The 26,283-nt window shown below is 65.0% G+C and overlaps 9 protein-coding genes across 9 annotated transcripts; 2 read left to right on the top strand and 7 right to left on the bottom strand.

Annotated features, from left to right (window-relative positions):
* Positions 1-84: 84 nt before the first annotated feature.
* On the top strand, positions 85-1,910 carry Q8F55_001673 (uncharacterized protein; the record flags this gene model as incomplete). Its single annotated transcript, XM_069350289.1, has 2 exons — positions 85-342; positions 378-1,910. 2 exons carry the CDS (start codon positions 85-87, stop codon positions 1,908-1,910), a joined length of 1,791 nt encoding a protein of 596 aa, XP_069210675.1.
* Positions 1,911-2,967: 1,057 nt separating this feature from the next.
* Positions 2,968-5,983, bottom strand: Q8F55_001672 (uncharacterized protein; the record flags this gene model as incomplete). Its single annotated transcript, XM_069350288.1, has 8 exons — positions 2,968-3,210; positions 3,254-3,467; positions 3,505-3,782; positions 3,837-4,372; positions 4,956-5,073; positions 5,108-5,315; positions 5,350-5,437; positions 5,755-5,983. 8 exons carry the CDS (start codon positions 5,981-5,983, stop codon positions 2,968-2,970), a joined length of 1,914 nt encoding a protein of 637 aa, XP_069210674.1.
* A 248-nt stretch (positions 5,984-6,231) lies between these two features.
* Positions 6,232-7,888, bottom strand: Q8F55_001671 (uncharacterized protein; the record flags this gene model as incomplete). The annotated part of the gene is made up of 2 exons (XM_069350287.1): positions 6,232-6,633; positions 6,671-7,888. The coding sequence occupies 2 exons, from the start codon at positions 7,886-7,888 to the stop codon at positions 6,232-6,234; spliced, it is 1,620 nt and encodes a 539-aa protein (XP_069210673.1).
* A 378-nt stretch (positions 7,889-8,266) lies between these two features.
* Q8F55_001670 (uncharacterized protein) lies at positions 8,267-9,994 on the bottom strand (the record flags this gene model as incomplete). Its single annotated transcript, XM_069350286.1, has 5 exons — positions 8,267-8,500; positions 8,538-8,745; positions 8,783-9,210; positions 9,243-9,739; positions 9,772-9,994. 5 exons carry the CDS (start codon positions 9,992-9,994, stop codon positions 8,267-8,269), a joined length of 1,590 nt encoding a protein of 529 aa, XP_069210672.1.
* A 35-nt stretch (positions 9,995-10,029) lies between these two features.
* On the bottom strand, positions 10,030-10,965 carry Q8F55_001669 (uncharacterized protein; the record flags this gene model as incomplete). Its single annotated transcript, XM_069350285.1, has 3 exons — positions 10,030-10,095; positions 10,596-10,803; positions 10,844-10,965. The coding sequence occupies 3 exons, from the start codon at positions 10,963-10,965 to the stop codon at positions 10,030-10,032; spliced, it is 396 nt and encodes a 131-aa protein (XP_069210671.1).
* A 666-nt stretch (positions 10,966-11,631) lies between these two features.
* On the bottom strand, positions 11,632-14,558 carry Q8F55_001668 (uncharacterized protein; the record flags this gene model as incomplete). The annotated part of the gene is made up of 6 exons (XM_069350284.1): positions 11,632-11,753; positions 11,797-12,123; positions 12,175-12,250; positions 13,576-14,063; positions 14,099-14,386; positions 14,498-14,558. 6 exons carry the CDS (start codon positions 14,556-14,558, stop codon positions 11,632-11,634), a joined length of 1,362 nt encoding a protein of 453 aa, XP_069210670.1.
* Positions 14,559-17,965: 3,407 nt separating this feature from the next.
* Positions 17,966-19,297, top strand: Q8F55_001667 (uncharacterized protein; the record flags this gene model as incomplete). The annotated part of the gene is made up of 1 exon (XM_069350283.1): positions 17,966-19,297. One exon carries the CDS (start codon positions 17,966-17,968, stop codon positions 19,295-19,297), a length of 1,332 nt encoding a protein of 443 aa, XP_069210669.1.
* Positions 19,298-19,509: 212 nt separating this feature from the next.
* Positions 19,510-22,931, bottom strand: Q8F55_001666 (uncharacterized protein; the record flags this gene model as incomplete). Its single annotated transcript, XM_069350282.1, has 14 exons — positions 19,510-19,552; positions 19,588-19,747; positions 19,783-19,836; positions 19,870-20,082; positions 20,123-20,214; positions 20,252-20,302; positions 20,335-20,555; positions 20,590-20,835; positions 21,372-21,544; positions 21,589-21,976; positions 22,033-22,248; positions 22,281-22,545; positions 22,628-22,748; positions 22,787-22,931. 14 exons carry the CDS (start codon positions 22,929-22,931, stop codon positions 19,510-19,512), a joined length of 2,388 nt encoding a protein of 795 aa, XP_069210668.1.
* A 354-nt stretch (positions 22,932-23,285) lies between these two features.
* Q8F55_001665 (uncharacterized protein) lies at positions 23,286-25,853 on the bottom strand (the record flags this gene model as incomplete). Its single annotated transcript, XM_069350281.1, has 6 exons — positions 23,286-23,293; positions 23,559-23,823; positions 23,866-24,073; positions 24,113-24,480; positions 24,516-25,207; positions 25,514-25,853. The coding sequence occupies 6 exons, from the start codon at positions 25,851-25,853 to the stop codon at positions 23,286-23,288; spliced, it is 1,881 nt and encodes a 626-aa protein (XP_069210667.1).
* Between the last annotated feature and the right edge of the window lie 430 nt (positions 25,854-26,283).

Raw genomic sequence — 26,283 nt, 5'->3', positions numbered from 1 at the left:
GTCTACACCTCTCTCTCAACACTCTCCAACACTCCCAACCCAGCCCAACACTCCCCAACCCTACCAACCCAATCCAGGCTTACAATGTCCAACGACCCCCCCAACCCCACCAAGCAGGGCAACAACCCCAAGCCCCAGTCCACCCCGAGCGGATCGTCCAACTCGTCCGACTCGAGCTCATCCCGCCCCGCCTCGCCCCCAACCCGCTCCGAGCGGCAGGGAAGCCGCGCGCCCATGTTCCGGCACACGAGGCGCGACCTCGACACGTCCGGCCTCGACGCCGACGAGGCGGCCTTCCTCGCGGGCTTCGTCCCGGCCCTCCAGGCGCGCATGGCCGACCTTGTACGTCTCCCACCGCCCAGCAACACTGACGCCAGCTCCGTGCCATGAAGGACGGCGAGCACTGGCTCCTGCCCCCCTCGCAGTCGTGCGAGGCGTGCCGCGCAAACAACTGGCCCTGCGTCGTCCGCATCAGGCGCCGCTCCGACCACTTCACGTGCATCCTCTGCAGCAAGGGCAAGTGCACCCACAAGGAGCTGCGCGCCGTCAACCTCGAGAGCGCAGTGATGGAGGTAGATGCCCGCCGAAAACTGATCTACAAGACGCTCGGGGACGGCGAGGTGATCCCCACGCCCCCGGTGCAGCTGTCGGTCCTGGCGCTGTGGGCGCCCAACCCATACGGCTGGAGCGGGCACAACGCCGGCCTGGCCCGCGAGCAGGCCTCGGCATCGCCCCCGCGTGCTGGACCTAGATCGGCGGTGGCTAACCGGGCGGCTAACCCCCGCCCCCGCGCGCCCCGCGACCCGCACGAGGCCAGCCCCCGCCGCGGCCAGCGCCACTACCCCGACGACAACTTGGAGCTCCGCCGCGCCCAGCTGGAGGCGGAGTACGACGACCTGGAGCGCCGCGGCCGGCTGGAGGACTTCGGGCGCGACGGCAGCGAAGGCCACCGCCGCTCCGAGCGCGCCCACGACGGCTTCGGTGGTCGTGGTGCGTCTGTGAACGAGTCCGACCGCCGCGCCGCCGCCCCGAGCAGCTCCATCCACCGTCGGGACCTCGGACACGGCCACCCCGGTGTGCCCTCGGAGTACTGGCACGCAGCGGGCGACCACCGCTACGGTCTCAACGCTAACGCCGCGCCGAGCAACCACCCCGGTCGCGCCTGGCCTCCGCGCCAACCTCCCGCTGACCGTGGGCACGGCTTCCAGCATGACCCCCGCCGCAACGCCGAGGCCGGGCCGAGCAACTACCGTCGCCCCCGGGACGTCTTGGACCCGCGTGGAAGCGACCGCCGTCCCCCCGGACAGCAGGTCCGCCACGCGTCCGACCCCCGCGCGCCGGCACCCGCGCGCCGGCACCTCATGAACCAGCCCCTCCCCTACGCTGCCGCCGGAGCCGGGCCAGACAGCCCCGCCACCTACCCCGTACAGCACGCCGGCCCCTCACTACTCCCCCCACTCCACGTGGGCCCGGGAGCGGCCGCGCTCCCCTCGCTGGTCGAGCTCGGCGTGAGCCACCTCGGGCCGGTTGCGCCCATCCGCACCTCGGAGCAGCGGGACGAGGTGGCCCGCATGATCGGCCGCTTCCCGCCGACGCCTACCGACCCGAGGCTCTTCGCGGGTCCCGGAGCCGCCGCCGATGCCCGCCCCGCGCCATGGCGCGGCAGCGACTTCACGCACGCCGAGAACCAGTACCCCGTTACGCGGGACCCGCGCGTCGGCGAGCACGCCCGCTTCGCGCCGGCCCGGCCCACGCCCCGCACGCTGCTGGGCCCTTCTGAGCCCGCCGCCGCCAGATTCCGCCGCGAGCCCCGCGCGGGCGAGCAGCTCGCGCCGTTCCCGGCTCCCGGGTACGTCGTGAGCCCGGGGGTCAACATGCCGCGTGGGGACGAGCAGCGCGAGGCGAGGTGAGGCGAGGTAGTTCATGGTCTTCCCTGTTCTTGTGTGTCCGTAGCATCCCGTCCCGTTCGCGTTCCGTGAGGTAGAGTTGTGTCCGTAGATTTCCCAGTCCGAATCCGTAGAGAGTGCGATGTATTGGGTGTGGTACACTGGGGTCTTCGAAGCCCCGCAAGGCGGCGTCCGGGGCCGCGTCTGGGCCGAGCTGAGTGTGGCGGAGGGTTCCAGGGGCGAGCGGCGTGCCCAGGAGGTGTCGGGAGTCGAGCACGATGCGGCTAGAGCCCAGCGGCGGCCGTGCCCTTCCGCGTCGAGGGCGGACCACAAAAAACAGTTCGAGCGCCGACGCCACTCCAGTCCGTCTTAATTCTCCAGAACAGTCGTCTGCCAGGTTCGAACCCGGGTCACTCGTAAAACCCGTGTTCGAAGAATGGCCACTCATCATGGAGCTCTTATCTCCAAGCGAACGTAACGCTCGTTGGCAGCGCTGTCGCTGAGCCTTTGAACACTCCGCGCGTCTCCCAGCGGGGTGGTGCGGCACAGCGTCGCTAAACTCCATCCCCTGAGGAAAATGGCACCAATGTCGGACATCCTTCCGTCAACGTGGCGTGGCGACAGTCGTCCTCACATATCGTCGTCGCCCGTCGTCGCCAGTTGGTGCAAATCTGGCTAGCGGGCGCGAGGTCGGGAGGGGGGTGTGGCTGAGCGCAGGCGTGGGCCGTGGTGCACAGGACGAGGGCTACTGTTGCGGGGGATTGTGTTGGAGGAGAAGGAGGGAGTGAATGGGTGGAAGCAAAGGCCAGTTGGGCTTTATACGGATGGTCGGGTGGGTAGGTTACAATGTGGCGGCAACGCCGGTTGGCACCCCCTGCGGATCAGACATGTGCATTGAACGGATGGCACACAAGGGCCTTTGGCGCCCACTGTGAAGGGGTTGTGGCGCAAGGTGCGCAAGAGCGTAAGTGAAGGTGAAGGATGCATGAGCCCTCCATGACGCCGTCCGTGTACTGCATCGCTGCAACTCCTGGCGCACATATACATACTGCTGGAGCCGACGCCCCAGTCCAGCCACCGCCTACTTGTCAAACTCGTAGGCCACAATCGCGTCGTTGCGCTCCGCCAGCAGGTAGATGGCGCGCGAGTCGACCAGCGTGTCCGTGTCGATGCGCCACGCGCAGTTGAACTCGTTCAGGTCAGTATCCTCGCGCAGGGGGATGGCGCGGCGGAGCGCCAGCGCCGGGAGGGTGGGGCGGGGGGCGCCAGGCGCGAGCGGCATGCGCGGGAGGTCACGCGAGTCGAACACGACCACGTCCCACATCTGCGAGTCAGTAGCGGCCTGCCGAGGCACTCACCGTCGTGACGACGAAGCGGTCGCGGAAGGCGCGGAGCCCGGCGATCCCGACGTCGAGCTCGGCCATGGCGAAGTTGATGACTATGGTGTGGGAGCCGAGCAGGGCGGCGCGCTCGGCCGGCGTCGCGAGCCCAGCGGCCTGGCGGAACACGTCGCGGAAGTCGCGGAGGAGGAGCAGGTTGTTGTTGTGCGCGATGACGATGAGGTCATGGTCGTTGAAGGTGCTCCTTCAAGTCAGCTGGGCAACGGGGCCACGCGTACCAGCGGAGGGGGCCAGCGGTCCAGTCGGGCGGCACCTCGAACACGTCGTCGAACCCGGCGTCGGAGGGCAGCAGGCCCGTGGCGGTGACGTGCTCGACCTCGGGTTCCCACGCCGCGGGGTCCGAAATCTTCTTGTACCCCGCCACGTCTTGCAGGTGCACGCGGTATGCGAGGCCGGCGGCGAGGGGCTCGAGCTGCGGCCAGGTGGCGAGCGGGCCGGTCTCGTCGTCCCGCGCGTGGAGGTACGCCGTGAAGCCTTGCAGGAAGACGTAACACACCTCGTCGAGGACTGGGACGAACTACTGTGAGCCACGCCTCAAACCCACACTTACGACGTTGAATGCGGGGCGGTCAGTGACCTGGGGGTGCAGCACGACGCCCTCCGACTCCCAAGGCGCGTCGTGCACGCCGATCTCGAAGTGATCACCCACGCGGCAGCGAGTGACGACTGACAGCACTGCCCCGTCCCCGTCGGCGCGGGTCTCGAGTCTCCAGCCCGAGTGGATCTCGTCCGGCCCGAGGGGTACGTGCCCGACCTCGCGCAGCTGGCCGGCGTCCTCACGCTCGATGGCGCACACCCTCACCTCGCGCGCGGCGCCCCTGCCCGCCTGGTGGAGGTAGGCGGCGTGCCCGTTGTTGACCTGCACATCGGCGTACATGTCCCTCGCGGGCGGCTTGCGGACGACAGTGGCGAGTGTGCGCCGGTCGACGAGGAGCGAGTCGTGCCTGTCGTCGGCGCAGACGACGAGCACGCCGGCGCGCGAGTCGCTGCCGAAACCCTCGAGCGAGTGGTCGAACTTGATGCTGTGCTTGGTCGTCGTGAAGCGCCCGCGTGTCCAGTTGCGCTCGACGCGGGCGTGGGCCAGCGCTAGTGTCAGCCATGTTCGGTGGGCCACCCACCGATCTGATGCCAGTGGTCGTGGTCGTCGGCGGGGGAGACAGGGCACCGATCGTGCTCGTCAGCCGAGGCGCGAAGGCACGCCCGCCGCCATGGGCCGGGTGCATCGAGGGCGTGTCGCCAATCGGTGCACACTTGGCTTGCGGACACGAGGTCGACGACGTCGAGGAGACTGGCGACGAGGAGGACAACGTCCTCGCCGAGGGTGGGGGTGGGAGCGGACATTGTACGCCGTGTGTCGAGGTTGAGTGGGTGTAGGTCAGAAGTGACATGGGAGCAGAGATCATCCGTGGTTTTATAACGCGTCGTCGTTACCGGGGCGGTGGTTGGGTGCGAGCGGGCGGCGGTGCCCTCGGCACTGCTTCAGTTCTGTCGACTGCATGCGATTCAAAAGACGGTGCTCGCTCACGGCCTCCGAGGAGCGCAGCGTAGTGAGGCTCAACCCACAGCCCAAGCACCGCCTACTCGTCAAACCTGTACACAACGACATTGTAGTGTTGGTCTGTAACCATATAGATTGCCCGCGAGTCGAATCGTATCTCGGTGTATCCACTGAAGGGCCAAGGGATGCTGGAGCGGAGGAAGAGTGCGGACAGGGTGGGACGAGGGGCACCAGGCGCGAGCGGCATGCGGGGGAGGTTTCGCGAGTCGAGGACGACCATGTCCCACGCCTGCGGGTCAGCCTGCATCTGCGCCAGTACTCACCATGGCGAGGAGAATGCGGGTGCGGCTGACCCGGATCTTGTTCACCGGGCGACCAAAGTCGACGACGATGGTGTGGCTCACAAGCAGGGCGCCACGCTCGGCAGTCGTCGCGAGGGTAGCGGCCCGCCGGAAGACCTCGCGGAAGTTGCGGAGGATGACCAGCTTCACCTTGTTTGTGGACATGACGAGGTCGTGGTCGTTGTAGACACTCGTTGTCAGTTCCATCACGGCACACGACGTACTGGGTTTTCACGTGCTCGCCTCTTCTCTCGTCGGGGCACAGCTCGCTCAGCGTCGCCGGGTCCAACACGGCGGTTTCAAACCCATGGTCTGAAGCAAGCATGCTCGTGGTGGTTATGTGTTCAACCTGGGGCTCATAAACGTCCCGCCTTGTATGGGGGAATTGGAATGCAAGCGCCGCGGACGCCTGCGGCCAGGTGGCGAGCGGAGCAGCTTTCTTGTTCCGCGCGTAGAGGAACGCCATGGGCCCTTCCAGGGAGACGTTGCTCGGGATGGCCTGTACCGTGAGTGTTCGATCTCGCATCCGCGTTGCGCGATTCGCCGTCACAAAGCGACCTCTGGCCCAGTTTCGTTCGACGCGCAAGTGCTCCAGCGCTCATGTCAGCTCGGTCCGCATGGCCACGTACCGAGCTTGTGCCAGTGGTCGTCGGTTTGCGGCACAGGACGCGGATCGTACTCGTCTAGCGACTCGCGAAGGCAAGCCCGCCGCCATGGGACAGAGCTCTTGAGCGCGCGTCGCCAGTCGGCACAGACTTGGGTTGCAGAGACGAGATCGGCAGCGTCGAGCTCGTTTGCAATGGCGAGGAACATGTCGTAGCTCAGCAGGACGGCGTGGACACTGGTGGTGTCTGGCATTGTGGTGTGTCGAGTGGATGGATGCATGCATGTGGTTGAACGTATCTGCGTCTGGGATGGTTGTCGTCTTGCAGCGTCTTGGAGATGTGACTCGACTCGGTCAGTTCACCGCCTTCCTCTTGGCCGTGTCACGTCACGTGCCGACGCGTCTCGAGCGAGGTGCGGCCTCGACGTTGTATCCCCGTGTTGTGCATCACTACTGCTCTACTATAAGGCTATACCGAGGCCGAGGCAGGCCGAGGCACTGGCTACTCGGTGATCTCGATCTGGTGGATGGCGCTGGCGGCGATGGCCTTGCCGACGGCGTTGAGCAGGTCCTCGGGCACGGGCGAGTCGACCGTGAGCACCGAGAGCGCCGAGCCGCCGGCCTCGTCACGCGCAATCTGCATGCCGGCAATGTTGATGCGCGCCTCGCCAAAGTGCTGGCCGTACACGGCGACGATACCCGGGCGGTCCTGGTACACCATGACGACGTGGTACGTCTCAAAGGGGAGCTCGACGGCGTACCCGTTGATGCCGACGAGCTTCTCGATCTGCTTGGGCCCGGTGAGCGTGCCCGACACGGAGATGAGGCGGCCGTCGGAGAGCGAACCCTTGAGCGTCACGACGTTGCGGTAGTCGTCCGACTGGGCCGACGTGATGAGGCGGACCTGGGGTGTGAGCGCAGCCCCACCAGCAGCCACTTACATTGATGCCGCGCTGCTCGGCGAGGAGCGGCGCGTTGACGTACGACACCTGCCCGCTGACAATGTTGGTGAAGAGACCCTTGAGCGCGGCGAGCTTGAGGGCGCTGACGTCGAACGCGGCGAGCTCGCCGTGGACCTCGACGTCGAGGTTGGTGATTGGCGCCGAGCGCGCAATGGCGCACAGGAACTGGCCGAGCTTCTCGGTGAGGGGGATGCCGGGGCGGACGTACGTGTCGATTGCGCCGCCCGCGACGTTGACCGCGTCGGGGACCAGCTCGCCGTTGAGCGCGAGCAGCACCGACTTGGCGACCGACACGCCTGCCTTCTCCTGCGCCTCTTCGGTGCTCGCGCCGAGGTGGGGCGTGACGACGACGTTGGGGAGGGCGAGGAGACGAACCGCACCCTCCTTTGGCGGCTCGGACGAGAAGACGTCGAGGCCCGCGCCGCCGATCACGCCGGTCGACAGCGCAGTGTACAGCGCGTCCTCGTCGATCAGGCCGCCGCGCGCGACGTTGATGACGCACGCCGTGGGCTTCATGATCGCGAGCTGCTCGGTCGAGATCATGCCCGTCGTCTCGGGCGTCTTGGGCATGTGGATCGTGATGAAGTCGGCGCGGGCGAGCAGCTCATTGAGCGAGAGGATCTCGACGCCCAGCTGCTGCGCACGAGTAGTGGTGATGTACGGGTCGTACGCGACCACCTTCATGCCGAACGCCTGCATGCGCGCCGAGATGAGCCCGCCGATGCGGCCCAGCCCGATGATGCCCAGCGTCTTCTCGAACAGCTCGGTGCCGGTAAAGGCGCTGCGCTTCCACTGCCCAGAGGAGAGGGACGCGTGCGCGGCCGGGATGCGGCGCGCGAGCGAGAGGATGTGGCCGATGGTAAGCTCGGCCGCCGAGATGATGTTGGACGTCGGCGCGTTGACGACCATGACGCCGGCGCGGGTTGCCGCCTTGATGTCGACGTTGTCGAGCCCGACGCCGGCGCGCGCCACGACGCGGAGGGAGGGGGCGGCGGCGAGCGCCTCGGCGTCGATCTGCGTCGCGGAGCGGACGAGCACCGCGTCGGCCTCGTGCAGCGCGGTGAGGAGCGCCGCGCGGTCGGTGCCGTCGACGTGCCGGACGACGACGTCGCGCCCGAGGACCTTGAGCGTCGCGGGGGACAGCGCCTCGGCGATGAGGACGACGGGCTTGGGGGCTGGGGTGCTGCGTCTCGTCATTGTGGATGGGGGAGGGGGAGGTGGGCAGAGTCAAAGGTGGATGTCGTGGCAGGTCATTTGGAATCGCCTGGGACGAGAAACAATCGCGCGGAATGCGTATTGCCGGCAACGACAGGCACAACGCGGCGGCGGGCCGGCTGGCCGTGGGGTCACGTGCAAGGATACGAGTCAATAATAGCCAGCGAGGGCTTGGGTGGGGGCTTGGGGTCTCGGCGTCGACGACGAGCATGCATCCGGCACAGTGACAATGTTGATGTATGCATGAGAATGGACCGAGAAAGAGCTTGGACAAGGGTGGATGTCGGTGTGGGGTGGATGACTCGGCCGACGCGGGGCCCAAAACGACGATCACTGACGACGTGGAGCTCCAGCCTGACCCTACTCGCCAAACGCATGCACCGTCATGGTGCGCGAGCGCGCGGCAAAGAGGTACACTGCGCGCTCGTCGAGCGCGAGCTTGGCGTCTACGCGGCGGTTCTTGCCCCTGCGCCGCTCGGAGGGAAACGCGCCGGCCAGCACGAGCGCGCTGAGGGCCGGGCGCTCGTCGTCGTCCTCGACGTCCACCGGCATAGCGGGCAGCGTGCGCGAGTCGAGGATCACGACGTCGCGGTCCTGCCGTCAGCTCGGCCGGCCCACGAACCAGACCCACCAGTGCGATGGCGAAGCGCGGCCCACAGGTCTGCACGGCGCGGATCTGCGCGTCGAAGCGCACCGCGATCGTGTGCTGCCGGAGATACTCGTGCGCGCTGCTCGGGTCGGCTAGCATGACCCGCTCAAACACGGCGCCGTAGTCGCGCAGGATGAGCAGCGTGTGCCCGAGCACCGCGCAGACGAGGTCGGTCCCGTTGCAGCACGTGCTGGTGTCAGCTCGGCGCGCGGCGCCAGCATACTCACTGCCTCACGGCCGCGTCCACCTCGCTGAACGTGCTCACGGCGGCGTCGTACCCCTCGTCGCCCTCGACCCGGCCAGGTACTTGGATGTGCGCGACCTCGCTCGGCGTCCAGTCCGAGGACGGCGGCGTCGGGAACAGGCGCTGCAGGCGCACGCGGAAGGCGAGCGCCGCGCAGTCCGTGTCCGAGAAGGGGAACCTGATGGGGTGGGGCGGGGAGGGGGAGATATCCGGCACGTCCTGGCTCCCCTCCCCCGTCAAGGGGGCCGTCGGGTCGGGCGCCTCGGCGGGTACCTCGACGGGCGAGTCGACCTCCGCCTCGCAGGCTGTATCCGACTCGAGCGACGCCGCGCGCCTCGCCCCTCGCGCCCATAGCTCGGTCACGCCGTGGTGCGTGAACGCGCACAGCGTGTCAGAGAGCACGGGCATCGCCTGGCGTCAGCCCGCCCCTCTGCGCCACTCACATCCCCCGCGTCGATAGCCCTCGCGGTCTCCGCCTCGCCCGTGACGCCGCACCCTACCCAGTCCGGCGGGGCGGACACGCACAGCTCCGCCCCACCGAGGTGGGCCACGGCCGCCGCGCGCGGCGGCCAGCCCAGGCTCATGAATGCCGTGAGGCCGGCCACGGCCAGGGTGTGCACCTTGGCCAGGTGCACGTCGGGCGCGCGGTTTACCTCGAAGAAGTCGCAGCGCAGCTCCGCGGCATCTGTGAGCACAAGCACGCCGTGGTGCAGGCTGACGCTAGGCCACTCGTCCTCGTCTAGCATCTTTACCACCTCCCAGCTCCGCGTGTCGACCAGCGCCGCTGCGCCTGCGCGCCCCCTCACCTCCATGAGCGCGAGGCCGGTGCCGGCGTCGACAGTGAGCGGCATCCACTCGTCCAGCGTGTACCCGAGCACGCGGGAGGCGGTGCACACCGCGCCGGCGGCCCACGCGCACTCGGTGCGGACGTGCCGCAGGACTGCGGTCAGCGCGGCTGGGTGGGTAGCTCACCTCGCTCGCGTGGGCCGAGGCCGCTGTCCCACTCGTGTAGGTGGGCTGCGGCCGCGCGCCACGGCGCAGAGGTTGCTGCGAGGGCCGTGCGCCAGGCGCGGCAGGTCTGGCTGACGGATACGAGGTCGGCCGGCGGGAGGAGAGCCGCGATGAGCAGCGCCAGGTCGGTGCCGAGGTCGGGGAGGGGGGTGAGCTCGCCCACGGGGGAGTCGGGGGCCGTCATGGTCGATGGGGCATGTGAGGGAATGGGTGAGGGGATTATACGCTGGGGTGATTGCCCTGCCCGGCAATGTGGAAGTGCGAGGTCGAGTCGAAGTTGAGAAGCTGGATGCGGGCACAGGACGTGTCGAACAACCACGGGCTTGGCGCGGGGGCCCGCCATTACGTCACTGGCGTCCAGTCCTCGACGCGTCGGCCGTTCGACGCGTCTCGTGTTGTCCGATCTCTCGATGTTCAGAGCCATGCCCCGGGAGCTGCTCGCGGTGCACACATAGATGTATTTCATTCGCTTCTGCGTGTATGTATGGGGGCCCTACCTATTGGTCAACCGAGTACGTCGTCAGAACTTTCGAGACCGAGTTGAAGAGGTAAACTGCCCTGGAATCCATTTGCATGGACAGGTACTGCCAAGGGAACCTTGTGATCACTCCAATCCCCCCGACGTCAAGTGAGGCAGCCCCAATCATCACCAGGGCACGAAGGCGAGGGCGCAATCCAGAATTTGGGACGGCGGTGACGGGCATACTGGGAGGCGTGCGAGAGTCGAGCACAACAATGTCCCCATCCTGTGGCTGTCATATTGAGCCAGTTGTGTCGGGACTCACGTCCGTCATGACAGCAAACCGGAAACCATGTCCCTTGACGCTCCTGATACCCGAGTTGAACCGCAGGGCGATGGTGTGACTGGTGATGAAATCCACGCGCTCTTCAGCGGGGAGACCAACCACCTCCTCAAACACCTTGGGGAAGCTGCGGAGAATGACCAAGATACGAGGGCGGTGGACAAAGAGAAGGTCGGTGCGATTGAAGCATCTGCAGGGACATCAACACTGGACACATTGGGTAGACGTACTCCTCAGAGCACATTGGCACGTTTCCCAACAGCTTGACTGTTTGTGAGAACCCGGGGTCATCTGACAATAGGCCGCGGATGTCGAGGAAGCCGGTATCAGGCTCTCCGTCCGTGGAGCTCATGGATGAGCGTTCCTGGAAGTAACGTCCGAGTCGAAGGCGAAAGGCCAGCGATGCACTGGCGTGGGTTTTGTTTGTAGGGAGAGGAAACTCGGCCTTTTGCTGGATAGACCTCATCACACGTGAGTACACGCGAACAGTGCCCGGGGACTGAATGAAGGCAAAGCAGCTGTCGCTCAAATATGGCAACGTCTCGACCTCAATGTTCCTATCAGTCGTGGCTCCCTAAACGTCGCACCTCAAAGCTCAGACTCACCTGGAAACCCATGTAACTATCCTCCTCTCCCTCCGCTTCGAGCTCGATGTCGTTGGCTGGCGTGAAAGGAGAACCGTAGATCCGAAGTCCGTTCTCTTCAGATGAAACGACGACTGGTGCACTGACTCCCTGCGAGCCCATCAAGATGAGGGATGGATCCGTCCGAGAGGGGTACTCAACCACCCGCGGAGGTTCAAGTGCGACCGCCCTTCCGGGCATTGGAGTTGATTCCTTCGACAGTCGCCCCGTGACGCCGAAGATGTGTACCTCGTCAGTGTCAGGGCATGCGCGCATGGCCATTCCGTTCAGAACTTGGAGGTCACCACACTTGTTGCCGTTTAACATGCCCATACGCTTGAACGTTCGGCGATCGAGGGCAAATATGTTGCCGTTATCCTCATCTTCCACATAGATCAAACCGTTCTTCGAGTCCACGGGAAGCCGATAGCCGAGTGGAGCGGCGACGGAGAGCCTGTGGACCCCCGTCTTAACCCGGCCAGTACGCCAAGCCTGATCGATTCGGCGTGCATAAAGCCTGGGATGTTAGCTACCACCTCACCGCGACAGGCACGACTCACACAGCTCGCGCCACTTGTGTACCTCCGCCCCGACGCCCTCGCCCGTCCACTCAGGGATCGCCTCGATGCGGTCAGCCTCGTCGGCATCGACAGCGAGGCACGAGTGACGCCATGGAAGCGAGTTGCTGAGGTGGGCGGCACGCCAAGCGGCACACACCTGGCTCGCGGTGATGAGGTCGGTGGGGTCGAGCGTGCTGGCAATGAGGAGGAAGACGTCAGGGCCGAGAGTCATTGGGTTCTTGGGGGACTCGGTGGCGAATGCGGTCCTGGCGATGATGCCTTCAACGGCGGGGCCGGCAGCGTCGCTTGGACCTGATGTGTTGCCGGCTGTGCTCGTGTGAGCGGTGTCGCGGGACAGGGCTGTGGGTCGGAGCTCACCAGTCGTGCTGTCGGTGACGCTGGGCTGCGGCTCGCTAGTGTCCGTTCCTGCCGAGTCCTCGGGGGCGTCGAGCGGCTGCACATGGTGGTGCTGTTGCGGGATGGGGGTGGAATGGGGGTAAGTCAATGTCGAGTGAGAAGAGTGAATGAGAGTGAGAATGAAGGAGCGAAGTGAAGAAGGAAGACGCAACGTGTTTTGTTGGCGCCCGGCGGTGCGACGCGACGCCCTTTCGCCCTTGTGGCGGAATGGGGGCGACGGATTGCCGTGTCATCCAACTTGGCCTCGTTGCGCCCCGCCCCCGGACCTCGCAACACGGTCCCCGTCCAAAGATGCTCACGGCACTCGCCGCTTGTTGCAAGTTCACGAGACGGGAAATTGGAAGTCAACATGACATAACCACAGGACTTTACGGATGCTATCTCCCAACAGACCCTCTTCATAACACTCTGGGTGCACAACCCTCTGAAAGCACGCCATCCAACGAGTGCTATACCGCCGTTGGGCTCTCCTCAGTCGCCAAAGTCATGGATGACAACAACCTTCGGGCCCTCGTCGGCCACGTAAATGGCCCTGGAATCTATGTGGATACTTTCCCAGCGTTCTGCGGGATCGCGAACTGCCTGTGCGAGTACGAGGACTTTGAAGCATGTCGGTGAGGCCGCGAGCGTCTGTCGGTGGCCGTTTGCCACAGGCATCTTCGGTAGCTTGCGCGAATCGATTATCACAATCCCCGAGGCCTGCCATTAGCTCATGATTCACTAGGAAGACGAAGTACTGTTTGAATAGCAAACCTATTGGAATGCGCAATGATCTTGAAGACGGTAGAGGGGAACTCGATGAAGATGGCATGCTTGGCGAGGTAGCTGTCGCGCTCGTGTTGTAAAAGGTCGTCAACTCGCTCAAATACCCTGGCGTAATCTCGAAGAATCCAAACGACGCGGTCTCCGACGCCGCCACAAAGGTCGGTGTGGTTGAAGCAGGGCTCGGCTCGGGGACTACACAGTCAGCCTCAAGCGTGAGTTAGCCAGGGGTAGCTCACCCTTTGATCTTCATAGGCAAATGTGAAAAGACGGAAGCCATTGTGTTGCACTTAGAGATGATCGTGCGCAGGTCCGCACTCTCTAGGCATTGCGAGCTCCAACCGTGAATAGAGGTCTTGAGTGCAGTGGAATGGTTGCCGGACAGACTGTTGATACGAAAGGCGAGCGAAACGCCGCTGAAAGGTTGTGCAGGCGGGAAACGGGCTCGATACTCTGCGCCATTGTCGCCGCGTAGAAGGATGACGGCCGATGTGGGGGAGATGTATGCGAAGACCTTGTCGCTTAGGTGCGGTATCCCATAGACCTGATTCGGTTAGCCATTACTCCTGCTATGAGCCACAGTTGATGGGAAGTACGTACCTCGGGGAGCGCCCCAGGTGCATTCTGTGGGTACTGAATCTCAAATAGCTTCACGAAGGCTGGCGTATACAAATGGATATGGGAGCCGAAGATCGCACCTTCCACAAAGATGGCACCCTCGGCGGTAGAGCTTGGCACCAGCCTATGGCGGGCAAACTGCGGGGGCGATATCGTCTTGAGGCTGGAAAGGGGACCAAGCGAAAGAGTGGAGTGTGACACACGCGAGAGCCTCCCTGCTTGCGTGACCTCGTTGACGGTAAAGGTGTGGCAGCCGTTGACGAAGTGGAGGTTGCCCCATTCCTGGAAAGGGAGATATTGCAAAGGTTCTAACGACTTGCGATCCAAGAGGAGGTAGCGGCCTTGCCAGTAGGTAAAGATGACGCCGGTCTTGGAATCGACGTAGAATTCGTAAGCGAAATCAAGCTCCATGACGGTCTTGTTCAGTGGACCGGTAGTCCAGCACCTCTCGGTGCGAGCGTGAATGAGGGCTGAATCGGTCAGGTTGGAAACGGTGGCCACTCACCGAGCTCACGCCACCTGCGCACCTCGCGCTGCGCCACGGCGGCAGGGTCTAGCATCTCGCCATCCGCTTCCAGGGCGGTGCGGACGGCCTCGACGCGGTCCCACTCGTCTGCTTGCGCACGGACGCACGAGACGCGCCACGGCGCCGCCGAAATCGACAGGGTCTCGCGCCAGGCCCGACACACTTGGCTTGCCGCGACAAGGTCCTCGGGGTCGAGCAGGCTGGCGACGACGAGAAAGATGTCAATGCCGAGGTCGAGGGGGTTGCGAGGGGCTGGGAGGGCTGTATCTGCACCGGTGTTGGGGGCGGCGCAAGCGTTGTCGGGGTGTGAGGTGGGGAGAGTGGGATTGTGAGTGGTCGGGTGGGGGCCAAGAGAAGCCGCGACACTGCTGCCGCCACCCGTGAGGGCATGACCAGCGTCGCGCCCGCCGTGGTGCGCATCATGAGCATGCAGCGACATCGCACTGGTGGCCAGTTTTGTGTGTTGAGAGTGTCGAGGTAAAACGAATGGGGTGGAAGAGTCGGGTGAGGTGAGTTGGGCGAGAGAAGGAGGAGAGTTGTGGGCCATGGGTTTATATAGGCATGGCGCACCGGGGCGAGGTTGCGCCAATGCGCTCCGTGTGCGCACCGTGGCGCGACACGCACTGGACGTCATGCGGCCTCAGGACTTCCCATTGACTGCACACACACACACTTACATCGCCCTAGTGGTACGCCGAACAAAGAGCCAGTACATACCGCACCGCGGCCACCGCCACCCACACCGCACCGTGACACGTTGTGTCGCCTGGGAGCTCCGTCGTCCCGCTTCGTGCACTCTGCCATGGCTGCGTCCCTGCACGCCTCTACCCTTGCATCAACGTCGCTACTCTCCGTTTTCCATGTGGTTCCATGGACAGAACTGACAGTCATAATACTCTGGGTTCATAACTAGAATTGACGGATGAACCGTTATCGAACTGAATCTACACCCCACACCCGCTCGTGCTAGTCGCCAAACTCATGCGTGACAATAACATGGTCGTTGGCAGAGGCCAGATAAATGGCCCTGGAGTCGATGGCCATCCGGTCGACGTACATTGGAAAGGCCGTGGATAGGGCTGTCCTGGTGAGTAGCAGACAGTTGAGATGTCGTTGCGATATCGCTTGTGCTTGAGAAAGGTCTGTTGACACCGGGATACTCGGCAGCTTGCGCGAATCGAGTATCACAAAGCCCCACGCCTGTTACGTTAGCGGTGTCTGATACTGTGTATTGGGATTACCGTTTGGATGACAATCCTATGCGAGTGGGCGCCAATGCTTAAAATTGTCGAGGAGACTTCAATACCTATGGTGTGCTTGGCAAGGTAGTCGGCGTGATCACCTTTTGGGAGGTCGACAACTCGTTCACACACAGTGCGGTAGTCTCGAAGAATGTAGACTGTGCGGTCCCCGACCCCGCAAATCAAGTCCCTCGCGTTGAAACAGGCCTTGGCACGTGTACTACGCAGTCAGCTTCGACCCTGTGTGGAGGACTCACAATCGGTCAACATTCGCCTGGAGGGAGTGGGGCGGAAGTGTAGGAACTGCCGGGTCATCGTCAGAGTTGCCCTAGGTAGGCCCGCACCTTTGATAGACTGCGAGTGCCAATCTTCGGTAGGGGACTTGGTCGTTGCCAGTTTGTTGGGGTGTACGACACGAAAGGCCATGGAGACGATTGGCGACCTGTCCATCGCCGGGAACCTGAATGGCAACTGGGGAGAGCCGCTGGAGCGATGAACGATGAAGGCCACTTTGTGACAAAGAGCAACCAAGACCGTGTTGCTGAGGTGCGGAACTGCAGTGGGCTGGTATGTTGTCAGGCTCGTTCGAGGTGACCGGTAGCACATACAGTGAGGTCACATTTCAGCGGGATCTCCACTGCGTCCACAAAGGGAGGGTAATAGAAACGGAGACACCGATCTGTGTAATAGTCAAGAAGCATTACACCCTCCTCGGTTGACGTTGGGACGAGTTCGTTTAGGAATGCCGAAGGCCCCTTGTGCTTGACAGGGTGACTGAATGAAATGGAGGGGCCCTCGTCTGAGCTACGTGATACAGTGACCACATTTGCGGCCCAGTCGGAGCTTGCAAATCTGGCCTTACCATTGAAGAGGCGGAAGTTTGCATGTTCGTCCTTATTCAGCACTTTAAGCGGCTGAAGGGTCTTGCGATCGAACAGTGTTTTTTGAGTCGAGGGCGAGCCCCAGGCCAGGATGAGCCCAGTGTGGGAATCCACGTTCAGTCCAAACTCGGCTTTGAGTTGGAGAGGCCTTGTAGTCGTCCGCAGTGGGCCGGTCGTCCACAGTGGGCCGGTCGTCCATCGCCTCTCGGTCCGGGAGTGAATGAGGGCTGCATCGGTCAGGTTACTGTCATGGCGGCGACCTACCAAGCTCGCGCCACTTGTGTACCTCGCGCTCCGCCAGGGCTGCGGCGTCCAGCACCTCGCCGTCCACTTCCAAAGCGGCCCGGACGGCCTCGACCCGATCCCAATCGTCCGCGCGAGCACGGAGACACGAGACACGCCATGGCATCGGCGACATGAGGAGGGTCCGCCGCCAATCGCGGCACACTTGGTTCATTGCCACGACGTCTTCGGGGTCGAGCACGCTCGCGACGAGGAGGAAGGCGTCGATGCCTAGATCGAGGGGGTCACGACTGGCGGGGAAGGCTGTTGGAGCTTTTGCACTGGTGACGGTGGAAGTGTTGTTCGAGTGATAGGCGGGTAGTGCGGGGGCGGGAGCGGGGCGACTGGGGGCGAGGGAAGGTGCGACACTGGTGCTCGCGGTGGGCGTGTCGCTCGCATCGCCCTCGATAGAGGGTGCATGGCGCGGATGATGGGTAGGATGCAACATGGCACTGGTGGACTGTTGCGTGTTGAAGGAAGACGGGTGGTATTCGACGGTTGGATGATGAGTGATGGAGAAAGAGAAAGAGTGGGAATTGTTGACAATGGGATTTATAGGTGGCGACTCGACGCCGATCCACTCAGCCGCACACCATACCCCTTACATCCTGTCCAACATGCGCACAACTCTGAGGGGTCCACGATGGATTGTCCTCTTCACCCACACTCATTGCATTTCCCAAGAAGCACGCCGAACAAGACGTCACACCGCGCCGCCGCCGCCACAAAGCCTCCGCGGGCATCACCTCAGGTGCGGAAACTTGGGACTCGGCTTGCGACACTGTCCATCGTTGCATTTGCCCCTTCCCTCAGCCGTCCACCCTCCATCGTCCCCCCAACAGAGTCGGGTCTAGCTTCCCTCACGGTGACTCGAGGAAACATCCGCCTTTGAGTTTGGCATGCCGAGCCTCACTATCTAATCCAACCCGACGACGCCTCGCGCGAGCCGGCTCGAGCCGACACCGCGGAAAAAAACGACCACAGCGTGCACCGAGCGGGCATGGCTACGCACACCCACACCTCTCCCTGTCAAAACGGCTCGAGAGTGCACTGACCGCCTCGAAGTGGCTTACCCCCTCCTCGATTGTCACGTTTCCCGCGGCATTGCGGCGACGCTCGGCAACCTGACCACCGTGCTCGGCCTCACTGGGCCCTCACTGGGTAACCACCCTCCGCCTCGGTCTTATCACACCGTTGCTGAGGACCACCGTGCGCTCGGTTACCGCAGCGGCCGCCGCGACACCTAGCTCACGTCCCTCGTGTCTATCTTGAGCGCGAGGCGCACCACCAGCCCACAGACACCTCAGCCGCAGAGTGCCCGCGCACCCCAGGCCGCACATATATCGTCGGCATGCTGCCCACTGACCTCTCACCACCCCCCACCCAACCCACCAAGCTTCTGGCAAGCCCTACCCACCCAATACACTCCTTACCCACCCCCTATGCCCCTCCTCGCCCTCCTCGCCCTCCTCCCCGCCCTCGCCGCGGCGCAGCACGCGCGCACCTTCACCGTCCGCAACTCGTGCGCACAGACACTCTGGCCCTCGTTCGCCGGCTCGGCCAAGCTCGAGCAGCCGCCCGTCTGGGAGCTGCCCGCGGGCGAGACGACAGCCTTCAGCGTGCCGGACAACTACCCCGGCATGCGGCTGTGGGCGCGCACCGGCTGCGTGCCGGCGCCTACTTCCACCGGACTGCAGTGCGCCTCGGGCGACGACCTGCCCTCCACACTGGCCGAGTTCACGCTCTCCACGACCGGCGACTGGACGCTCGACTTTTACGATATCTCCCTCGTCGACGGCTTCAACGTCCCGATGGCCATCACGCCGTCGCGCGCCGACTGCCACGCGCCGCGCTGCGCGGCCAACATCAACGCCGTGTGCCCGCCCCAGATGCGCAGCCACGTCGACGCGGCCGGCGTGAACCACGCGTGCGCGGGCGCGTGCCTCTCCGGCTTTGGCGACGAGCTCTGGGGAAACCGCGACTGCTGTACCGGCGCGTACGGGGCCGACGCGGCGCTGTGCGGGATTTCCGGCGTCGACTTCTACCACGTGTTCAAGGACGCGTGCCCCGACTCGTACGCGTACGCGTATGACGAGCAGTCCGGCGCCGCGCTGTACGCGTGCGACACGAGGAACGGCGCGCCAGACTACGATATCGAGTTCTGTCCCGCCGGCTCGGGCTTTGCCGGCGTCGTCGACGCGCCGCTCAAGTACGCCAACGACTTTGCAAAGGTCAGCAACAAGGCGACGACGTGGAGCCAGACGTTTACGGTCCGGCCCAGCCCGACGCTGGCCGGTGCGACGGCTGCAGTGACGACAGCGGCGGCGAGCTCGACTGGAGCGGTCGCTTCCAGCGCCGCTGCGCCGAGCGTCCCCGAGCCAAGCGCCGCGCCGACGTCGGCCGCCGAGGCTACTGCTGCTCTCTCTGACATCGCCTCGTCGCCCACCGCTGCCCCGTCACTCGCCGCCACCCCCAGCCCTGCTTCCGACCTCCCCGCTGTCTCCGACACAGCTGCCCCCACCGCCTCGGATGTGATCTCCGCCGTTGACGTGGCTAGCGGTACGCCGGCCGTGGCAACTGGCGCCGCTGCGCCCTCGGACGCGCCTGCCACCCCGTCCGACGCACCCGTCGCCGCCCCCTCGGATGTCCCCATCCTCGCCGTCACGCTGCCCGCGGCCCCCGCCCCCAGCAGCGCCGCGCCCAGCAAGGCCCACGGCCACGGGCACAAGCACCACAAGTGCCTTTCGCGTCCTGCGCGCCTCACCGCTGCCTAGGCGGCGGCCTCCAGACCGGCGCGCTTGATGTGCGCCGGCGGACTAGCTTATCGACCATGTATATCTTGAGGCCGACGGACGTGCGCTGGCCATGCTCGTGCCGCTGGTGCCCCCCACTCCACCCGAAGCACTTTCATTCCACAGCCCAAACGTACAATAATCAGATCACACCTAGCCCCGGAAGGGCTCGAGCACGGGGTTCTCGTCTGCCGTCAGCTCTGTCGGGCCCCATACTCACCCTGGATGTCGTACGAGCTGGGCGTGTCAGCTTGCCCAGGCACCCCACCCACTTGTCAATCGCGCCGAGGAGCAGCTTCATGAGCCACACCTCGCGGCTGAGCTCGGCACCCTGCTTGGCCATCTGGTCCTGCTCGTATTCGAAGCCCATCGTCTGGTCGATGTACCCTCCGATCGCGGGGTCCTCGTCGAGCCAGGACAGGAACTCGCGGGCTGCGGCGTCAGCCGTGCCGTCTCACACTACCCACCCTGCTTGTCGTCGCCGACCTGGGCAAACTGGTACGCGACTGCGCTCGCGCCATCTGCCGTCAGCGAGCCCCCGACGCCACACGCACACTTCGTCTTGGCCATCTCAGCCGCCGTCTGCTTGATGACCTGGGGCAGCTTGTCGCGGTTGTTCTTGACGCCCTTCTCATTGTACGGCGCACCGTCGGTGATGACAATGACGAGGAGCGGCTTCTTGAGCTTCTTGATGAGGGATTTGGCCGGCTTGATGAGGAGCGGCTTGAGGACCTTTTCGTCGAGGCTGGTGCCCATGGGCGTGCCGGCTGTGCGGGGTCAGTCGTCTCTAATCAGCAGGGCACGCACAAGTGTTCTTGGCGCGGTCGACGAGCTCGCCGACCTGCGACTCGGCCTTGATGTTGTTGCCCTCTACGCTCGAGTTGAAGAAGCGGACTGCGCTGGGGGAGTCAACACCGTCTCGATCGTGTCACCTACATTCCATCCTCGTCCAGAAGGGTGCACGCGGCGGTAATGTGCGCGAGGATACTGGGCGTCAGCTAGCCCCGCCCCCGACCCACTCCTTGAGCTCGTCAATCCTCGCACCGCCCTGGTGCGCCTTCATGCTCATGCTGTCGTCGCACAGGATCACGACGTCGTACAGCGCGACCTTTGCCAGGTCGATCCCGAGCGTAAGCGGCACGCGCAGCCGCTGCGAGATGCTGCCGAGCACGTTGCTCTGCACGAGGCGGCGCGCAATCGCCTCGAGGTCCTTGTCCTTGTAGAACCCGTCGATCTTTTGCTATCCCGTCAGCTGGTTCGCCGCCCAAACCCACCTCCTTGACGGTCGTGCGCAGGATCTGCAGCAGGGCCGGCACGTCGGCCTTGAGGTCTGGCTGGCGGGGCGGCGCGGGCGTCGCGAGCCCGGGGACGGGGGGCGGGCCCGTCGGCGCGGCGTACCCCCCCGCGGGGTGGCCAGGAGGGGGGCCTGGCGGCGCGGCGTAGCCTCCGCCCGGGGCGAGGCCGGGCGGCGGGCCAGACGGCGCGGCGTAGCCCCCTGCTCCGGGCGGAGGGGCGCCGGCCTGCGCTTGGGCCGCTTGTGCGGCGGCTGGGCGTCAGCGCTGTGCGTGAGCTAGACCCACCTAGTTTCGAAGCAAGTCCCATTGTTGTCAGTGATGGGGTGATGAGAGACGACGAGGTCGCCTCGCCGCTTGTTTGTGTGGGACTTGGCGGCGCGCAGGCGGTGCTAGCACCCCTGACGTCATTGGAATGACGTGTAGTCGTGATACCGAGATAAGATATGGCGTGGGGCGAGCAATAAGGCTGGGGACGCTGCATGGCATGCTTGACGCTGCAGGATGCGTGGGGCGGCATGCACGGCGTGGGGGACTGTGGCTGATGTGCGGGGGTTCCGGTGGCGGCCGCCAAAGGACGGGACGAGCACGGATACATCACGGCGACGTCGGCGGCAGCGCTGCATCTAACATGTCTAAGAGCCGCCGCAGCGAGGTCAGCCGACGGCGGGGCTGCACCACCCCCTACTCGACCTTCTCCCCCCTTCCGCCCCCTCCGCCTCCCTCTCCTCCGGCCCATTCAAGTCCACGCCGATACGCCTTACCACCAGCCAGGTAGGCAGCAGCGCGGCGCCCCAAATGGCCACGTTGACGCCCGCCTGCTCGATGAGCTTGAACTGGGGCACGGCCGACGTGCCGTACGCGACGGCCTGGGCGGCGGACTCGATCGCGCGCAGGAGGGACGCGGTGCGGACCGCGTCCTGGGGCGTTTTGGCCACTGGGCGACCGTCAGCGAGCCCTCCTCCCTCTCCCGGCACGCACCATAGTGCATGACGAAGTAGAGCCACATGTAGTTCTCTTGAAAGTTGGTCCCAATCAGCACATAGAGCGCGAAGGTGCGCCCGAACGCCGGGCTGTTCCAGTCGACCGCGGTGGCACTGGGGAAGTGCGCGTTTATGACGAGCGCCCACACCCAGAGGGCGGCGCGGAAGCCGACGACCCAGGCGAAGGACGCGCGCGCGCGCGCCTTGAGCGAGAGGCGCTTGTAGTCGAGGAACCAGCCGAGGGTTACCGCGACGACCATGCACCCCAGGGCCATGACGAAGCTGCCGAGCGCGCGCGCGCGGACCGTGAAGTGCGTGGCCATGTATGTGTTGTTGTAGGACTCTGGGAAGACGCCCTGGACGATGAGGGGGATGACGAGGAGGAACTGGCGCGAAGCGCGCGTCAGCGCGAGAGCGAGCCCCGCCAGTGGGGCATACCCACCTCCTTAGACACCAGCACACGCGCCGTCTCGCGCAGCTCGTGCGCGAACGAGAAGGGCGTGTAGAATTTGACCTGCCGCCCGTCGCGGCGCACGATCTGCCCAGGCCGGGGGAGGAGGAAGGCGCTGAGCGGGCCGACGCACTGGAGCGCAATGAAGACGATGTAGACGTTGGGGTTGATCGCGCCGGCCTGGCTGCGGGAGACGTTGAGCCCGAGCTGGCGTCAGCGTGGCCTGTTGTTCACCTTACGTTGATCGCGCCGCCAATAGCCTGCCCGAGCACACGCCACACCATCCAAATCCCCAACACGAGCCCGAGCCGCTCCTTCTCGGGGTAGCTGATGGCAATGGCCGCCTCGAGCGCGTAGAACAGCCCCGCACTCAGCCCGCACGTCGCGGCGCCGAAAACCACGACCCACTTGACCCCGTGCACGTTGTTGGCGTACAGCCCGCCGACGTACGGCGCGAAGCCGACGCCGCCGAGGAAGAGGGCGAGGTTGACGCCGACGGTGTTGCTGTGGCGTCAGCGAGCGCGCGGCGCGGCCTAGCAGGGGGATCTGGGGAGGGGGAGGAGGGGTAGGGTGGAGCAGCACCCACGTTATCGCCGGCGACAGGAACGCCGTCGCGATCATCAGGCAAAAGGTCAGCGCGTTGGCCGCGTTCACGAGGTGCGGGCTGCTCTCGCCCCCGCCTCCGAGACTATTGACCGCGACCCAGACTGCAGTGTGAGCTTAGCCACGGCGCGACGCGACGCACTGCCCGGGGCCGTAAAGTTGCACAGGCCGAGCACGAAGGCGGCGTAGATCGGGCTGCGATGCCACGCCGCCTTGGGCGCGGCGGCGGTTTCCAGCTGCGCGACGGGGTGCAGGTCGGCGTCGGTGTCGGCGTCAGTCTTGGTCATTGTGGGTGGTGATTGTCGGTGGCAGTCTGGCCGTCGCCTCGCCCCTTTTATCGCGCGCCGCTAGCTGTTCCTGGCGCCAGGCCATGTCGCGAGATTGTGTGATTCCCCGCTGCTGCTGGCGTGTTTCATACGCCCTTCGTCGCGCCGACAAATACAGTCAGTGGTGGGGTCGTCTGTCGCCGACGCGGACAGTGCGCCGCCACAGTGCCACGGCGACAGGATATCGGCGACTGTCTGCCCGCAGTCGTGGCTTGGTCGCCGACCCGCCACGCCCACCCGACGTCGGCGCGCTCGGGCCGCTGACCCACTCCACGGCGTTTAAACTCCAGAGAATGGCCGCGGTCAGCGATGGCGTCAGGTGCCTGAGGCCCGTCGCGTCGAGTAGTTGCGACGACAGATGCCATGTCGCCGCGTGCATAGCACGTCAGATGTAGTCGCTCCTCCACTCGCCGCCACTGCTCGCCTCCACCCAGCCCCGACCCCGCCTCCACATCGATGTTGACACCCCATGCAATTGGTCTCGTCCCCTTGCCTCCCTACTCCGGCCCAAAGCTCCACACCTTGACGCACATTCCGAAATCCTCGAGTGCGGCTGCGCGTCAGCGGTCGCCAATAGCTCCGACTCACGCGGCGGCGGAAACGTCAACGCGGCTTGCTCGTCCGGCATGTGCCGCGAGCCTTCAAACTCGCCCAGAGCCCAGTACGTGAGGTACAGTCCGCGGTAGTCCATCTGCACGCACGACGCCATCTTCACAGCCTGCGGGTGGTTGCCGAGCAGCACGTGAGCTTGCAGCTTGGGGCGCGACGACGCGAGGCCGGGGACCGGGGCGGGCGTCGGGCCGCGGGGCACGTCGGGGAACTGCTTGCCGTCGATGACGACGACGTTGAACTGCTGCGCCATGTCAGTGGGTTGCACTCGCTCGCGTCTACCCACCGTCACAATGGCAATGCGGTCGCGGTACGTTGTGAGCCACTTGAGCGGCGTCTCCATCCCGATGACGACCGTGTTGAGTGCAATGAACGCCGCGCGCTCCTCCTCGGGCAGCGTGAGTGACTCGTTGAGCACGTCGGTATAGCGCCGGACGACGAACACGGCGCCGGTTTTCGTAGTGCAGACGAGGTCGGTCGACGTGAAGTGGCAGCTGTCGGTGTCAGTCGTCATCCCGAAACGCCCGACTCACGCAGTAAACTCATAGTCGATATCCACAACCTGGTCGGGCCGGATCCTGATGGGATGTCTCGCAATGCCGTTCGCGATCGCCCCGTCGAACCCAGGCTCGCCGCGCACAGCGCCGACAACGTTGGCGCGGCCGATAAGCGCCGGGACGCCCTCGCCCGGGATGACGTCCGGGGCGTCGCGGTGCCGCTCCTCGTCGGGAATCGCCTTGAAGTCGTTCTTGATGCTCAGTGGAAAGGCAACCGTCGCTGCGTCACGCGCAGCAGTCCCGAGCTGCGGGAAGGACACAACCCGAGTCCCCGTGGCGCGCGAGTAGACGTGCATCTGGCGCCCGTGGCACACAAAGATGTGGTGGTCGTCGAGCTCGATGTACTGCGGAGTCAGCGCACCCCGCAACATGCACTCACGTTCACCCGCCCCTTGTCCTCCCCGGTCCTCTTGATGACGTCCACAGGCCTCTCCTCCTCCAGGTGCCAGATGTACAGCGCTGGCATGCCACATGCTGCGAGCACGGCGCGGGGGTGCGGCCCATCCGCGTCGTCGACATGCAGCCGGAAGGCAAGGCATCGCACCGGCGGCGTCAGGACGCGATAGAACTCCATGTGCCCAGGAGGCAGGGGCACGCTCTCGTCGCCGGGCCGGTACTCGCCCTCCCCCCAGATGTAGTGCGACTCGGCCGTGTGGGCTATTGGCGATACCCCGGTCGGCGGCAGCGCGCCGGGGCGCGACCGCGCGTTCTCGTTTCGCCACACCTCGAACACCGAGTCGACTGGCGTCAGCTCCGCCGTCACGACGCTCTCACCACTCGTGCCCATCACGTCATCGTCGTCCGTCTCCTCCTCGGCGCGGTCGAAGACTGCGAACCCGCGCCCCGCTTCCAAGTGCGTCCATGCCGACACGCCCGAGATCGAGAAGAGCAGCTGCGACGTCGTGCGGTCGATGGCGGCGAGGCCCACGCCCTCAGTCCGCCCAGTACACAGCAGCACGTTTTCGTCGAGCAGCGACTTGATACGCCACACGGCGTTGGTGGGCGGCGTGAGCCAGCGCACCCGGGCGCGCGCGTGCTTCCAGGCGGTGTCGAGCTCGGTGTGGGTTTTGCCTGTGGTGTGAGCGGGTGTTCGGGAAAGGTCGCGCTTGCTCCGGCAGTCGATGCCCCGGCCGGTGTCATGTCTCTGGATCTCTCCGTCCCCGCTCGCTGGGATTGGGAGGTGAATCTTGCCTGTCCACAGACCAAAGCTCGGAGGTCTCGCCCTCCCTGCTGTGCGAGCAAGCCGTCACCAGCCGGCCCACCCTGCTGAGGGGGGGTCATTCGCTCGACCACCCCGCGCCATACTCGCCCCGCTTGCAGGAGACCTCGCCTCCACGCACCCCTCCAGTGCACCTCCCATGCCCAGACCACACTCACAGAGATACCGCCAGTCGACGTGCCGCTTCTTCTCCTCGCCCCCTTCGCCCTCCGTCTCCCTCCGCAGCAGGGCATAAGGGTTGAGCCGGGCGTTGCACTCGTCTCTTTCTGAGCGCCATATCCCGCCGGCAGTGTATCTCTCGCACGCGGACAGGAGGGCCGGCTCAACGTCGTCGGCATAGCACGCGCTGCGCCAGAGGGCCACGGCGTGCTCGGCCGGGGCCTCGAGCCAGGCCTTGGACACGAGCTCGGCGTGCACGAGGTCGCGGGCGCCGAGGTGCGAGAGGACGTCGACGAAGATGTCGTGGCCTAGGGCTGTGAGCGGGTCCGAGGTGGCCATGGGGTGTTGTGTGGGATGGACGAGCAATGGGGAGGAGGAAGGCGGGGAACGAGCCGGCGGCGACATTGTAGCTCGAGCGGCGGTTGAAGGAAGCGCGTCATGGATGTCTCAGGGTCTCCCACGTGGATATCTCGTGGACCACGTTGCGACCCACTCACGTGACCGGCGTGGCGTTACCCGTCCCGCCACCCTGGCAGAGTCGAGGCCCGCCCACGCCGCCACGCCGCCCACGCGCCCCCTTCTCCCTCCGCGATTTTGAAACTGGAACGCGTGAGAACTGTGAATTACGACAACTCAGCCGCCTTGTGGCCCTTATGGGCTCCGCGTCGTGTCGACAAACTCTGCTGGCACGCGTGCTCTTGTCCTTGTGCCGCGGCTGGATGGGAACGAGGAACGAGCATTGTCACTGCTGCTTGCTGCACTCGGGTTG

The sequence above is a fragment of the Vanrija albida genome (genome assembly GCF_041260175.1).
Source record: "Vanrija albida strain AlHP1 chromosome Unknown contig_2, whole genome shotgun sequence".
Taxonomy (NCBI): Eukaryota; Fungi; Basidiomycota; class Tremellomycetes; order Trichosporonales; family Trichosporonaceae; genus Vanrija; species Vanrija albida.
Note: the sequence above shows the minus strand (reverse complement) of the source record. Positions and strands in the feature narration are given on the sequence as shown.